The sequence below is a fragment of the Taudactylus pleione genome, unplaced genomic scaffold, assembly GCF_031769625.1.
Source record: "Taudactylus pleione unplaced genomic scaffold, aTauple2 ptg000889l, whole genome shotgun sequence".
NCBI lineage: Eukaryota > Metazoa > Chordata > Amphibia > Anura > Myobatrachidae > Taudactylus > Taudactylus pleione.
This window is the reverse complement of record NW_028285290.1, coordinates 796,149-811,369: the sequence shown is the minus strand read 5'-3', so window position 1 is coordinate 811,369 and position 15,221 is coordinate 796,149. Positions and strand designations below refer to the sequence as shown.

The window sequence follows — 15,221 nt, the reverse complement described above, 5'->3', positions numbered from 1 at the left end:
TTTAAGGTGCTGGGAGGGTTAGGTTTAGGCACCGGGGAGGGATAGGGTTAGGGGTTAGGTTAGGAATACTTACCTTTAGGCTTTGGCATTGTCACCTGGTCGGGATGCCGGCGTCAGGATTCTGACCTCTGGGATCCCGACCACCAGCATCCAGTACCCAACCCATATTCAATGAGCATAGGATCACACTGAATATTTACAAAACCACCGACTCATCTGAGCATTTCAATAAATTGCATTTTTATTTACATAGCCAAATAAGATGCAGATTTATGCAAGAAATGTACTTATACTCAGGACATACAGCACATATGAGAATATGCATACATACACATTGCTATTGTTCATAGAAAAATTGTTATGTTTTTTGTGGTTTGGGAAACACAATTGGACGATGTTGTGGCTTGAAGATACTGAACAGGGGCATATATATCCTTAGGCCAGGATGGCACTCGCCAGGGGCACCCAACTCCTTTTCTGCAGCAAAGCATCTGGCCACCAGCACAAGCTCTGTCCCAATAGCTGTCATAGTATAGTATTAGTAAAGCCTTCTTATATACCATTTTAGAGTATACTGTATACCATTCAGGTTAGGAAGACTAAAGATATCTATATATACATATTATAAATGGAATATATATATACATATATATATATATATATATATATATATATATATATATATAGGTTGAGTCTCCCATATCCAAAATGCTTGGGACCAGGGTTTTTTTGGATATCGGAATATTCCGTATTTTGGAATATATGCATAAAATTATGAAATTTCTTGGGAATGGGACCCAAATCTAAACACAGAATGCATTTATGTATTATATACACCTTATACACACAGCCTGCAGGTCATTTTATACAATATTTTCAATAATTTTGTGGCTCAAACAAAGTTTGTGTACATACCTGAAATTCATTTATGTTTCCTATACACCTTATACATAAAGCCTGAAGGTAATTTGATAATGTATTTTTAATACTTTTGTGTCTAAAACAAAGTTTGTGCACATGGAACCATCAAAAAACAAAGGTTTCACTAAATCTGTCATACAAAAAATATTCCGTATTTCGCAATATTCTGTATTTTGGAATATTTGGATATGGGAGACTCAACCTGTATACAGTGTGTGTTTTTTCCCCTGTAATTCCAGAACCAGGACTGGTTATGCAAAGTCCGGGCTGGTTTTGTATTTAGGGGGGGACCCCACGTCATTTTTTTTTAAAAACATTAAGTCTCTACAAGCTTTTTACAGTTAGATACATGCATTTATCTCACTGATGTATGCATGTATCTGTGTCACAACAAACTGCTCATGCTGAAAATGAAAGCATGAAGTGGTTTGATTCATTTGGGGCTTTGAAGTTCGTTGTGGAGTGGGATTTGCTGTTCGATTTGGACATGTACATGCAAAATCGAATAGTAAATCCCTTCTTAAACTGAAACAAGATCGAATTTGAGTTGAAAATCGAAAGCAAGATCCATTCTTAGTAAATTTGAGATTTGCTAAGGGATTTTGCTGTTCAAGTTCACTTCGATCTCAGGAGATTTTAGTGATTCATAAAAATTAATCTCTAATCAAACTTTAGTAAATTTACCCCCTGGAGTGACACAGATGAGGCCAGGAGTAACACAGAGGGAACCTGGAGTGACACAGAGGATGCGTGGAGTGGGGAGGGAGTCGCAAGTACTTTACTGTGCCAGGGGATATTTGGTCCCCTAGACACACTCCTGATACTAAAGTAAATAAAAAAACACTGTTTTCTTTTGGATTCACAATGCTGTATAAAATGAGCCAAAAATCTATGTATGCATCTGGTGTCTGAATTCTAGGAAAATATACATTTTTAAAGTTAGGACATCCAGGTCTGAACTATCTAGGATAGCAATGTATAGGAGGCAAAATCGTGGGATGTATTTTAAACTGAACTAGTGTTAAAGATTTTTTAGTCAGTAGTTCATATGAACATTTTTATAGAAACCTGTATTATATGTTCACTCTAGAGGTTAAATTACATTTTCACTTGTTTTGTCATTAGGCAAGTCATCACTATTATCTTTTTGGAATATTTCCCCAAGACTCAGTTCCTTTTCTGATTCAGGTTTGACTTTATGCCGAATATATCTTGCACTTTTGGCTTCCTCCAGGGAATCCATAAAATCAGGCATTGTGTGCAGGGTGCGGAGAGCACCATCCGGAGCATAGATTTCCTCATCAAAAACTGGCTTTTCCTTGAAAAGAGAACCGCGCCTTTGCTTTGCAAACTGTGGGTTTAAAAGGGTTGGTTTTGAAGGCACATCTTCTGTTATAGACTTTCTTCTTGAGCCAAATGTTTTATCGCTTGTATCGTGCGGAAGCCCAGATGATTTGGCCCGCACATCATTGCTGGGGGTTGTTTCGTCGCTCACTGAGATAATGCTCAATCTCCTACCAGCAGATATCTTAGCATCTGTCGTATTGGTACCAGAAAGTGAGGATTCAGTACCATTTCTTTGTACAGATGGAGGCTCCATCTTCCCTTTTCTGCTGCCAACACCATCCATGAAGTCATTTATACGCATTTGAAGAGTCATAGATGAACCGGATGCCACAACTAGTCTCTCTGGAGAAGATACTGGTTGGTTTCTAATTAAGGCAGAAGAACAGCAGCAGATTTAAATTTGTAATGGTATAGTGAATACAAATATATAATACCTAACTATATCTGTATATAGAGATAGAATTTGTCTCCAAGACCTTCATGTTATTTCTGTATTACTGCCCTTTCCTATTTCAGTTACATAACAAAACATAGCATAAGCATACTGTACACTGTTTCACAGGCCTGATAAGGAACCCCTGATGCTTTCACTGTTATACTTGGGTCACCGTAAGTATAAGACAATTGTGAGAAAGGATGTTAAACTGTATATACTTCTAAGATGGCACAATGGGCCATGGGATTTGTAATAGTTATTGTTCTAGATGTTGAGGAACGGACACCAGCCACGTATATATTGTATAGTTTTACAGTGGACACAGTTACCGAAAAACAGTGTTAGGCTCAAAATGCAGTGCAACCAATTACTGCTCTACTGAATATATACAATATTTTAATGTTTTATTTGCTTAGCATTTTTTGGACACCCAGCAAAAATAAATGTTGCCTCAAGCCAAGTCAAACTCAGAGTATTATATATGTGCACATAGTTATGTCAACATTTATTCATTGGTTCTCTATCCGTTTAGAAAGATCATACTCCATCTGTAAATCAAATATGGGGGCCCCTCCCTGAGGACTCCCATGGTACCTGAAGATGACAGACTTAGTCCACAGGTAAGAAGAGCAGCAGTGCCAGACAGCTCTCTGCTTCAGGTAATGAGGAATCAGTGGTTATTTGTTGTATGTGTCATAAGCAAATATGGAGACCTTAATTTGTAGGACCTAAACTAGGTTGACCATTTAAAAGAACAACCTGTGGTACTATGGTAAACAGTACCTGTCTAATCTGAATATGTTCTGTTTATAAACACTCTTTCTCTTCTATCATTAAATTTCTTTACCATCCATATATGTTTTCACTGAGACCTGGTACACTCATCTTGTTCCAACATTAATGTTTATTAGTGTGTTTACAAAATTTACATATGACACCAAAAATAACACTACTAAGATCCAATTTGAAAGTAACCTCTACATAAAATCTAATAATATGCCAGGGCCAAGACAACTTACCAGAACAGTTTGTGCATGTTTTTCCCATCTACATTCAACTGAAGATGGCGTACGGTATGGTGAAGTGTAAATATTTTGTAGTTACTGGTAGATTTCAGACTGACCGCATTAAAACAAGTGTCCAGGTACCACCCCCCCAACAAGTGGCACCCATAGGCAGGTACCTCACATGCCTATTGGTAAATTAATTACTGACTGATGCTGTAAATTGTTTCTACAGTATATTTTAGAATAGCATCCCTCAGAATCTATGTATTTTATATTCATGGTTCATATATAAAAATGTCAATTTAGCAGTCTTCTAGATATAGCAAATTGCAAAATAGATGTTGCAATTTTAGGATCTTCTCCAATCAGTTATTTAAGAATAACACTGTAAGAACTAAGGGCCTGATTCAGAGCCGGACGCTATTTGCGCTGGCTCGTTTAGAAAAAGGGGCCGGCTATTTAAATTCGCGCTCGCTCTTTGCGGTCTGTTGATGCCTCTATGTCTGAGCGAGCGAACAAAATATGCGCTCGCTATTTTGTAAAGACGCCCCCTGGCCGCTCGCATCCTACGTCATCTCCGCTATTTATTTGATTAATCTAGTTCATCGAAAGGCATCTGAACTGCTCGCAGTGCTTGTGGTTGGATTTTCCTACCGCAATCATGCGACCAGTTCAGGCTAAGAAACAACCAAGTGACGTGGTCGATGACGCTGCTTTGTTAATTATGCACACCCTTAAAACGCCCGTTTTGACCTTTTGGCACGCCTGCGTTTGGATCTCCACTCCCCGTTTTCAAGCATCTTCCCCTGTTACCACCCACAAACGCCTCATTCTGTCACTCAAATTAGCAGGCATTCGCTATTTTGCGAGCACACAATTTCCGACCGCAATGACTGGTTCGCGCATGAGTATTACAACCCATACGCATGCGCAGTTGTGCGAACATCGCTCGGAGCGAACGAGCGGCCGCTTACGAGCCCTAAATCCTCACCTTACACCTTGAAAGTCCAGACTGGATGGTTGTCCCCTCTTCCAAGTTGTTGTTCCGTGCATATGTAGACTTTCACTTTTAAGACTTTGTTTCACATTTCTGGGATTTGTGGTTTTCTTAGCAGTAGCTAAAACAGAAGGAACACATTAGCTTCAAAATGTAAAATAACACTATTATCAGATGTATTTTTCAAGACAAAGCTATGCAAAAGAACTGATCCAATTTATAGTATCTGAAGCTGGAACACGAAGATTGATATTTTAATTCAGCACTGACTGGAGCAGTGTCCAATATGCCCATACCTGTAGGTCGTCATATTAGGTTATATCAAGCCCTAGCCTTGCGCAGCCGGATCACTTCTTCATCACTGTAGCCTTTCAATGCTATTTTAAGATAATGCACATAAACAGATAGTGGCCACCTTACAACTGTATTTACAGAAGAGCCCAGTAAAAATCAAGTATCACAGGAATTATGTATCATAACTGCTATAATAAAAAAAGATAAAAAGCTAATTTTCTGCATAGCAAATACAAAACAAGTTAATGGAAATAGATCTCTACTATTAAAAGATTGATGAAAAAGAAAATATATTAAAATAATCTAAAACAGTGAAACACTTTTCAGTAATTAAAGCTTCATTGCAGTCGGTTTTTGACTGTAGAAGAATTTAATAATGTATAAATATATATTTACTGAATTTGCTACTGACTATAAAATTGGTCTAAAAATGTTATAAAATATGCAATGCGGTGCAAAATTGTTTCCACTGGTATTTGAGCAAATTTACCATGAAAAGCAATCGCATTTAGGCCCTGATTCAGAGCCGGACGCTCTGACCAGAGCGCTCTCTCTGAATCAGGGCCGTCCTATTTAAATTTGGAGTGACCTTCTGGCCGCTCGCATAGCTGTGGGTTACCACCCACAGCTTATGCGAGCGTCCATGATGATGGTCGCGATGGTCAAGACCATCGCGACCATCGGCCTTGCGACGAGACCCTGCGGTAGGGTCTCGCTGCCGCAAGCCCTGGAGTGATTTTGGCTCTGTCAGCCAAAATCACTCCCACTGACATCACTAGTGATGTCAGTGGGGCCGGACCAAGACGGTAGGCGTTCCCATGGGAACGCCTCCGTCTGGGCAGCCATGCCCCCGGCACGCCCACCAAAGGGGGCATGCTGTCACTCACCATCGACAGCACGCCCCCTTTGGTGCGAGACCCGGAGCGACAGCTTGGCTGTCGCTAGCCGGGTCTCGCGCATGCGCACGATGGAGCTCCCTCCATCGTGCGCATGCGCATTTGGGTAACATCGACCCGCTTGCGAGCGTCCTGCGCTCGCGAGCGGGTCTGAATGAGACCCTTACTTCTGTGACTGATCTCCATAGCTACAGTATGCGTGCACAATCTTATAGTATAAGAGCCAGATTGAAACCCTTTGAAGCCTTTTATTGACTCCATTGTACCCAAGCAAGTTTGTAGCACATACAGTAAAGCAACTGTTAAAACCTGGATATAGGAGGATGTGTTTGATTGGCAGTCTCTGACTATAATAGCCAGTACTGCAGATTATTTATTTACATCTCTTGCTGAAATTCAACAAGCACCAAAGCCTTTAGTGTTTTTAGCAACTTTAATGATATTATGGAAGACTATAACAAATTTGAGAATACACTCCATCACATGCATTACCAGTGCTGGAAGAATTTTTGATAACAGCAACTTGTGATTTGCTACATTAAAATCAGCATTTTTACAAATCTGTAATCCGGTGTTGTAGGATTTTATCTGTGATGCCAAATGAATTTCTATGACCCCCTTTTTCGACTTGATAACGTATATGAGCTGACACTTTGGAACAACCCCATCTCAATAAACATGAGCTCTCCTTACAACAAATCATGATTGTTGTTGAATTATCTACTACAAGCTTTATTCTTTCCTTGGGTGAGGTTTCTGTGGGATGTTACAGGACCTTTTTATGTTTTTTTGCTTAATCTAAACTTCTTATATTTTCATTGTGACACTGTTATATAGTTTGTTTTGTAGTGAAGTTGAAGAATTACACAGACAAACCATTGAACATTTTGTAGATCATAATTGTACTGAGTCATCAAACAATCTTGGCAGTGTGGTCAATCCGATATTATTGTATTTTGCAAAAGTGTTCAATCCAATACATATAATATGCCCATATATACAGGTCAAGGTGATTTTCAAAAACCTTCAGGTTTTTTAAAAATCACCTTTACCTGCATAAGGGCATACAATACAAGATAATCTGAATTTAATGTATATAAATGTAACTTTGCTTAATTACCTTATGAATAAATAATAACCTGTATGACAAGGACTTTGTCCAATGAACAACCTCCTTCTTTACTCACTTTATGTGAGCTGTGTACACCAGATAAAATACATTTAACTTGCGAGATTCCATTCTGTTTATTTAATTATTTTCTGTTTTTTTTTTTATTGATTCACATTTTTAAGTGATGTATTTATTATCTGACTTTTTAGTGCCAGCAGCTTAGTTAAATGTATTTCATTTTGTTTTATTAAATTAGTCATTGTCTGTTTTAGGAACTGAGTTTCCAGACATATTTACATCATATATACTGCATAATTTAAGATAAAAGAATTTTCTTTCACACCTGAACTATTGTAGTGGGCAATTCTCATTTTCCTATGTGCACAGCTCACGGAATGTGAGTAAAGAAGGAAGTTGTTCATTGGACAGAGTCCTGGTCATACAAAATAGTATCTGTCCACATTTAGGGGGAATTCAATTAGCCCCGATCATTTTTCCACACGATTTTTTTGCATTTGTTTACCTTCGGGCATTTAAACTAGATCCCGTTTTCTGTGCTCAAAAAATTATCTGTTTTTGGGCGACAACACATAGGTCCGAACTTATCACGCATTCTATGGGGCATATTCAATTGGGCGCGAGGTTTATCGAGGAAAAAACCTTGCGCTACTCGCGCCCAATTTAGGATACCCATGGGTATGCGCATTCAATAAAAAAAATAGTGGTCGCAGGGTTTTCAGCTCTGAAAACCTTGCACCGCTTAAAAAAAAAAAATTATTCACTCACCGGCTCCCGGTGGCCTCCCCTCTATCTTCTCACTGGAGAGGGGGCTTCTGAGAGTCCCGGGGGCTGCTGGTAGGCTCCAGGGGATGGTGGGAGGGGCAAGGGCTGCTGGGAGATGTAGTTCTCCAAGTGCCCATTCCGGGCAGGCCACACATACACCGGGGGTCACACACACACTCATGCACAGTCACTCCTACTCATGCACATTTACAAGCATCACACACACTCACATACTCACCCTGCTGCAGAAGAGCTGGTCCCGGCGCTGGATTAAGAAGACATCGCTGCAGAAGGTAAGTAATTAAGGCCAAATTAAGCTAATTGGAAGCTTCCAATTGCTTATTTAGTCCGGGAGGGAGGTGGGGTGCCGCTGGTAAGTTACAACAGCTTCAATTAGCCCGCGGTAAGTTATAACAGCTAATTGAATTCTCCCATAAGATGTTTCTGCAGTGTTACATTTATATACACTATAGTCAGCACTAGAGATTATCTTGTATTTTATGTCATCCCTTGGAAGCCATTTGGGAAGCTTTAATTTATCTCCTCGGTCTTTAGATGCTGTGGCGCCACCCATTTCTGCTTCGACTGTGTACTTAGTGAGAATATAATATAATAAAATATAATTTAAAAAAAGCATACACACCACAGCTAATTAATAGAGCAGCTTTCATTATGGCATGCAGCAGTGTGTAGCACTCTATATTCACACTATGCAAACTGTTTGCACACCTTCTTACATCTTTATTTTTTTTATCCATTTCACTGGTTTGTTAACTATTTTAATATTATGTTTAATAAAAGTTACATTTTAATATTGTACATCACCACAAGACAATTGTTCTCTTTTCTTTATACATATTGTAAACATCGTTGCACTTATTCAGTTCAGGTTGCTATAATAGTGCATGACATTCAACATACAAAAGCACAGCTTTGTATACTGGGTGACAATAGTGTTAGTAATACAGTAGTGAGTGTAAAGTTTCGGCTTATTTTGTAGTCTGGGTTTTCTTTGTAAAAGGGACAGTAGATCCAGAGCTGCTCACTGTGTGTACCTACGAGCACAGGTAAGAGGCCAAGATGTGCACAAAGAACTGTGGGCCTCATTCAGAGGCGGTCGGAGGATGCAAGCGGTCGCTCAGAAACTGGGCGGCCGCTTGCATCCTGACCGCCCGCCTCTGTTTCGGTCGTTAGGCTGTGGGTTAACACCCACAGCTCTAACGACCGCTAGGGTGATGGTCACGATGGTCATTGACCATCACGACCATCGGGGCTTACGATGAGACCCTAGGGTAGGGTCTCACTTGTCGTAAGCCCCGGAGAGCTTCTGGCTCTGTCAGAGCCGGAAGGTCTCCACTGACATCACTAGTGATGTCAGTGGGACCTCCCCCAAATGGCAGGTGTTCCCATGGGAACACCTCTGTTTGGGCTGCCACCCCCCCGGCCCGCCTTCCAAATGGGGCGAGCTGTCAATCAACATCGACAGCTCGCCCCCTTTGGAAAGAGACCCACTACGACCGGCGTTGTCGGTCGTAGCGGGTCTCACGCATGCGCACGAAGGAGCCAGCTCCCTCGTGCGCATGCGCACTAGACAAACATCGAGGCGGCCATGCGGTCGTAGACCGTACGGCCGCCTCTGAATAAAGCCCTGTATTTGCCTCACTCAACCATAAGAACCTCTGAAACCGACCAAACAAGGTGGAAACCTTTCACAACACTATATGCTCAGTTCACTAAAGTTGAGACTGAGTTCTTACCTTGATTTATCCTGATAAGATCTTTTTGCAGTCGTTTTTGTTCTCTGGTCATGCTGTTCATGTGGTAGTGCTGAGCTTCTTCAATTTCATGAATGCCATTATTGAGCCTTGCCTCGGCTCTTTTAGCCCCACGCCTATCTGCTTCCCACTGCTTATCCATGTTGTTACCAAGGAGTTTACAACGCTGAATTCCTTCAAATATCTGATGAAAGACAATATAAGTTTACTGCTACATTGTTTTAACAATTACCCTATCCAATGGCACTTGAAGGCTTTAAAAACAATATTATAAGGCTGGGTAGAGGATCACTTGGTCGTTACAGCTTCACAACCGACATCTATTGTCTGGTTCTCACTCAAATGATGCAACTATAGGAGGGATCTCCTTATGCAGATTACACAGCCCAATTCACTGGGTGAGAAGTTCCAACCTATAGTTATAACTTCTAACTCAGTGAATTTGGCAGTGTAATATGGATAAGGAGATCCCTTCAAAAGTTGCATCATGGAAAAATCAGATGACAATAAATTATTAAATCACTATACTGATACTTACAAACACGTGGCACTATGCACTCAGAAAAGTCACCTGCAACACTGATGTTAATCTGGAAAAATCAATGATATTCTAATTGTACAAAAAATGCAGGAGTTACAGGCCCATCGAGAGCCAGCCATAGTGGGCACAACAGTGTGGGTGATGACTGACGCAGGCTCCTCTAACTGGCCAGGGAAAGAAGTACTTGCTTCCCCCCCTCTCTGTGGCCCTGCATATGCCACTCACCATGCCAAGGCATTCCTGCTAATATTGTGGACCTAACTCTAAACAATAAGAGTCTCTGTATTGGGTCACATAATTATATGTTTATATTAAGAACTAACTTACTCCAGAAGCCTCGAGCTTGGAAAATGACTCCCTAGCAGCTACCATTCCTATATATGCCTTAACAAATAAAAGAAAAAAAAATGGGAGTTTCCTCAATCACCCATAGGTTCATAGCAGGTGTTAGGAAGAAAGGGGCAATCTATAAAGGATACACACAAAGAGATAATATGATTCTGAGAATATCCGATGTTCAGTGTACACACTAAGCAATTATTGGTCCTATCTGAATGATAAATGGAGTAAGACAGGGGAGGGAGAGAGTGGGAGAGAGACAAAGGGAGGGGGGAGAGAGAGGGAGGTAAGAGGAGGCAGAGAGGGAGACAGAAAGGGTGGGAGAGGGGGAGAGAGAGAGAGAGATAGAGGGAGGAGAAAGAAAGAGAGAGGGAGGGACTGAGAGCGCACATCAGTGAGTATGCTGTGCTGTTATGCTGCAGGAGCCGGCCAGGGAGGGTCCAGAGTGGGACAGTTCTGGGCACTGTTTGCTGCAGTGTGGGGGCCCCTAAGCGCCCACCCCATCCTCCCTGCATATATACCGGCCCTGCCCATAACATGCCCACTGAACAGACCATTTTTGTAAGCATTTAGCCACCTCACAGTTACCTCCCAGGAATGCCTATCACTTTTCCACAAGATTTCTGATGGTGTGTGACTTGATCACAAAAGCACCATGTTTTTTTTAGGAATTTTGGCACATGCATAGTAAAAAATTGCTCAACTACATGAACATTGGAATTGAACCAGGCCCATAAAGATGAGGCATAATGTGTACTGGGGGCACTTGGAACCAGTGTGTCAGAGTCCCGGCTCGGATCTTTCCACCAAGTTCAAATCCCAAAACGAGACAAAACGTCATCTTCCCAAAAAATGAAGCTAAATTTAATTATTTGATCCAGCGCATCACTGGATTTTTACAGCTGCTCCTTCCCTGTTAATACACCACTTAAAAAATAAAAATGAAGGAAATTCCCTTTACAATGAGAAAACCATGATTAAATGTAATATCTGTTGTAATAAAGCTGATAGTCTTTCTTTTCTTTTTCTTTGATCTTTGAAGCAGGTAAAACAGACACTTACATGTAGGTTCTACCTCGCATGTATATAAAGGTATCTTTAAAATGGCAGGTGCATAGATCGTCTCTTTATGTCTCAATGGTATGACACTTACCTGTAGATTCTAAGCTGCGTACACATAAAGGTATCTTTAAAATAACCGGTGCATAAATCAACTCCCTGTCTCAATGGAGCGACACTTGATTCCTTACAGGTGACGCATAAAGGTTTCTTTTGTATCTCTCTCCACTCCTCCAACTTTTGTTAAAATATACAAATGCCAGAATCTACCTCTAAGTGACTATAATTCTCATATATTTTAAACAGGACCAAATTTTTATATATGAAAAAACTTATTAAATTATTTGTCCACATAAAAGCAGTTAAAAATTGTAAAAAAGGGGAGATATATAGTTACAATTTTAACAGTTCATGAGAGTGAGTTGAAAATAATACCCATACACTGTAAGCAGATGGTATTCTGTCTCTGTGCTGCAGCTTCAGTCCCAGGCAAAAAGTTTTACACAGTTGGTGTCCACAGTATCGTTCCCTTATCCACACCTCAGATCTGTAGTAATAGTAGCATCAGAGATCCAGGGGTAAATTTACTAAAGGTCGATTTGGCATTTTGAGTGATTTGAGGTTCTCCAAGTACTAGCATGCGGGGGAGGCTTGCTGAGACCTGCAGTTCTACTGGAAATACAATATTTTATTATTTCTATTTTTACACATCACTCACACAATCAACCCGCTACCCACCGCCCAGGGGTGGCGGGGATAGCCCCGGGCTATCAGTCTAGGCTAGGGGTGCCCTGGAGAGGGAAACCCCTTTTTTTGAAGGAGTCTCCAACTCCCCAGGGATCCCTGGCCTGGGCTGACTATTGGTCAGGGCTGATTCTGTGGCTGGGGGGCCTGGTGATAGGGCTACCCTGACTGTGGCATCAGTCCCCCGTTAGAAAGCGTCCAGGGCTGGTTCTATGATTTACAGGGAGACCCAACGCAGATTTTTCCCTGTAAATCCAGAACCAACCCTGCTTCCCATAGCCCAGTGCTGGTTGTACTGAGTACAGGGAAACCCTACTTCATTTTTTCCCTGTACTTAGTCAACCAGAACTGGGTTTCAGCAGTCCGGGGCTGGTTCTGATTTGGGGGGGGGAACCTCACTTTTTTTTTTTCATTTTTAACTCTTTAAACACTTTTTCAAGGCAGATACATGCAAGCATCTCACTGTTGTCTGCATGTATCTGTGTGAGAACGAATTGCTCATGCTGAAAGTGAAAGCATGAAGCAGTTCTAACGTGTCAGGGATTTGCAGTTCGTTTTGAAGGGTGATTTGCCATTCGATTTGGACATGAACATGCCAAATTGAACAGCAAATCACTGTTCAAAACCGACTCAAATCTAATTTGTTTTGCAAATCGAATAATAGTAAATGCAGTGAAAAAATGGTTTTCACTGCAGTCGATTTGAGTCGATTTGAGAAGAGATAAATCATTCCTCAAATCGACCTGCAAATCAACCTTTAGTAAATTTACCCCCCAGTCTACTTCTTCAAGATCTTGAAAGAGGACAATGGATCTCTTTTTCAAAGTCCCTCCATCACTATACAGTATATAATGATCTCTCCCTCGTGATCGGGCACAATTTCACACAGATGAGCAGAGGGAGAGGGTGTGGGACTGTGGACCGGAGCACTGTGAGGCACTGTAATTAAAAAAAACTGACATTAGCAAGCCATCAGGATGCCATTAGGTTAGGGGAAGTTGGTTAAGTTTAGGTTTAGAATTTAATAGGTAGATCTGGAGAAAAGAGTAGGTGTCTGAGAAGTGTGACTGCGGGCATCATTGGCACTTGTCAGTGTCAGGGGTGCCAAGAGGGGGGGAGCAGGTGCAAATTACCTGGGCCCGGGCTTGTTGGAGGGGCTCAGCAGGCTGCAGTGTGAGAGCATCAGCAGCAGCAATCTCCTCTGTCTGTGGGTAGGGGGGGGGGGTGATCTGCACTGTCACTTAGTTTAGCCAGTCAGCTCGCTGCAGCCTTTGGCCAATATGGGTGGGAACTGGAGACAATATTCTGAGCTGTAAGGTGGTCAAAACTGACTGGAAATTTATGTTATTGAGGTTACTAATCAAAACAGGCCCAAATTACATGATTTTAGCTGTTTTTATCAATTTTAAAATCAAAGTAATCCAGATCCAAAACCTTGAGTGGGGGTTTTGACAAAACCAAAACATGGGGGTCTGTGCACATCTCTACTATGTGGCATAATGTGTATCAGGGGCACTACAATATGGCATAATGTGTATCAGGGGCACTACAATATGGCATAATGTGTATCAGAGGCACTACAATATGGCATAATGTGTATCAGGGGCACTACAATATGGCATAATATGCATCAGGGCACTACTAAAAAAGTGATAGTGATCATTTTAGCATTTTCAATGTTCTGTGAGTTGAAAGAGGAAAAGTTTTGGTGGCGGTAGGACATATGTAGGTGCATAGATTTCGTACTTCTGTTTTGCCTTTGGAAGAAATCTTAACTCACAGCTAGTGCCATCCATTCTTCACCCTTAACTGTACACTGTGCGGCAAATCCAATGCATGCAGTCTGTGTATATAATTTACTGCCCCTGTGTCTCCTAAACTACACTGCAAACATCTTTAGGGTAAAAGCTCCGGAATGTTTGTATAAAATGATGTGCACTGATTAAATAAAGCCTATGCATTGTGCTCTACAGAAACGTTGGTTATACTATTGTTTCGTTATTTCTCTCAAACTGTTTTACATTATGATGGGACCCTGAAATCATAAGTTAGGATCTCAAAATTTATAAACTATGGGTCCCTGAGACTCACATACTCACATACTGAAATGTTTGTGTCAGTGCGTTCACTGTATGGATAGATAGATAGATAGATAGATAGATAGATAGATAGATAGATAGATAGATAGATAGATAGATAGATAGACAGATAGATAGACAGATAGATAGATACTGATAGATACTGATAGATATGTGTGTGCAAGTGCATGTATATATACACGCACACACATGAGAATCTAGTGCCAATTCGTCTGGCAACTCCTGAACCAAGTTGGACCCAAAACAAGATGCATTATGAAGCTTAACATCCTTGTGACACTGGAGAAAAACAGGCGATTGGTGGGTTCAGCTACTACATAGATCTGGCAGGAGATCACTACTACAGTCACTTGCACTGTCCACAATTAAGTGCAGGCTGAGAGTCATGAGGAACCTACAGCCACCTACTTGGTGCTTGGCCAGGGATGGAATCAACCTGGCCAAGGCTGGGGGACTGTAGAGATGAGGTTGAGGGCTCTGCAGCAGGTGTTGATGCCAATGGTGGGCCCAGCTCTGGCAACCTGAGCTGCAAACTCCCTCAATCCTTGGAGCAGAAGAGCTGAGTGCTCCCACATACAGGTCATGATGCAGGTGATGATGGCCTCAGTCAGTCTCTCCTAGATCTCATTCTGACATGCCAAAGATGCCACAAACTCTAAATGAAGGTGACCGTTTTGTTCTGATTCTTCCTGTATCCCCCAGGGAATTGGTCACTGATGGAGAGGAGTGGCACTGATGGCATTGGTGATGTGGATGGGAATAGATCCACTATATCCTCAAAATGAGCCCCAGGAGGGTTCTGCTCCTCATCTAATTCATACCTTTGAAATACTCTAACAAATGACCCCTAACAAAAAGGAACATTTTAAAAT

General features: G+C 41.3%; 1 protein-coding gene across 1 annotated transcript in view; it reads right to left on the bottom strand.

Moving 5' to 3' along the window:
• Positions 1-698: 698 nt before the first annotated feature.
• Positions 699-15,221, bottom strand: part of CCDC190 (coiled-coil domain containing 190) — a 49,066-nt gene continuing 34,543 nt past the window's right edge. The window contains exons 2-4 of the mRNA XM_088459053.1: positions 9,550-9,751; positions 4,703-4,829; positions 699-2,633 (exon numbers count right to left, since the gene is read on the bottom strand). Of these exons, the coding sequence (XP_088315179.1) occupies positions 2,015-2,633; positions 4,703-4,829; positions 9,550-9,709 (906 nt within the window). The 5' untranslated portion in view covers positions 9,710-9,751 and the 3' untranslated portion in view covers positions 699-2,014. The remainder of the gene's footprint in view (positions 2,634-4,702; positions 4,830-9,549; positions 9,752-15,221) is intronic.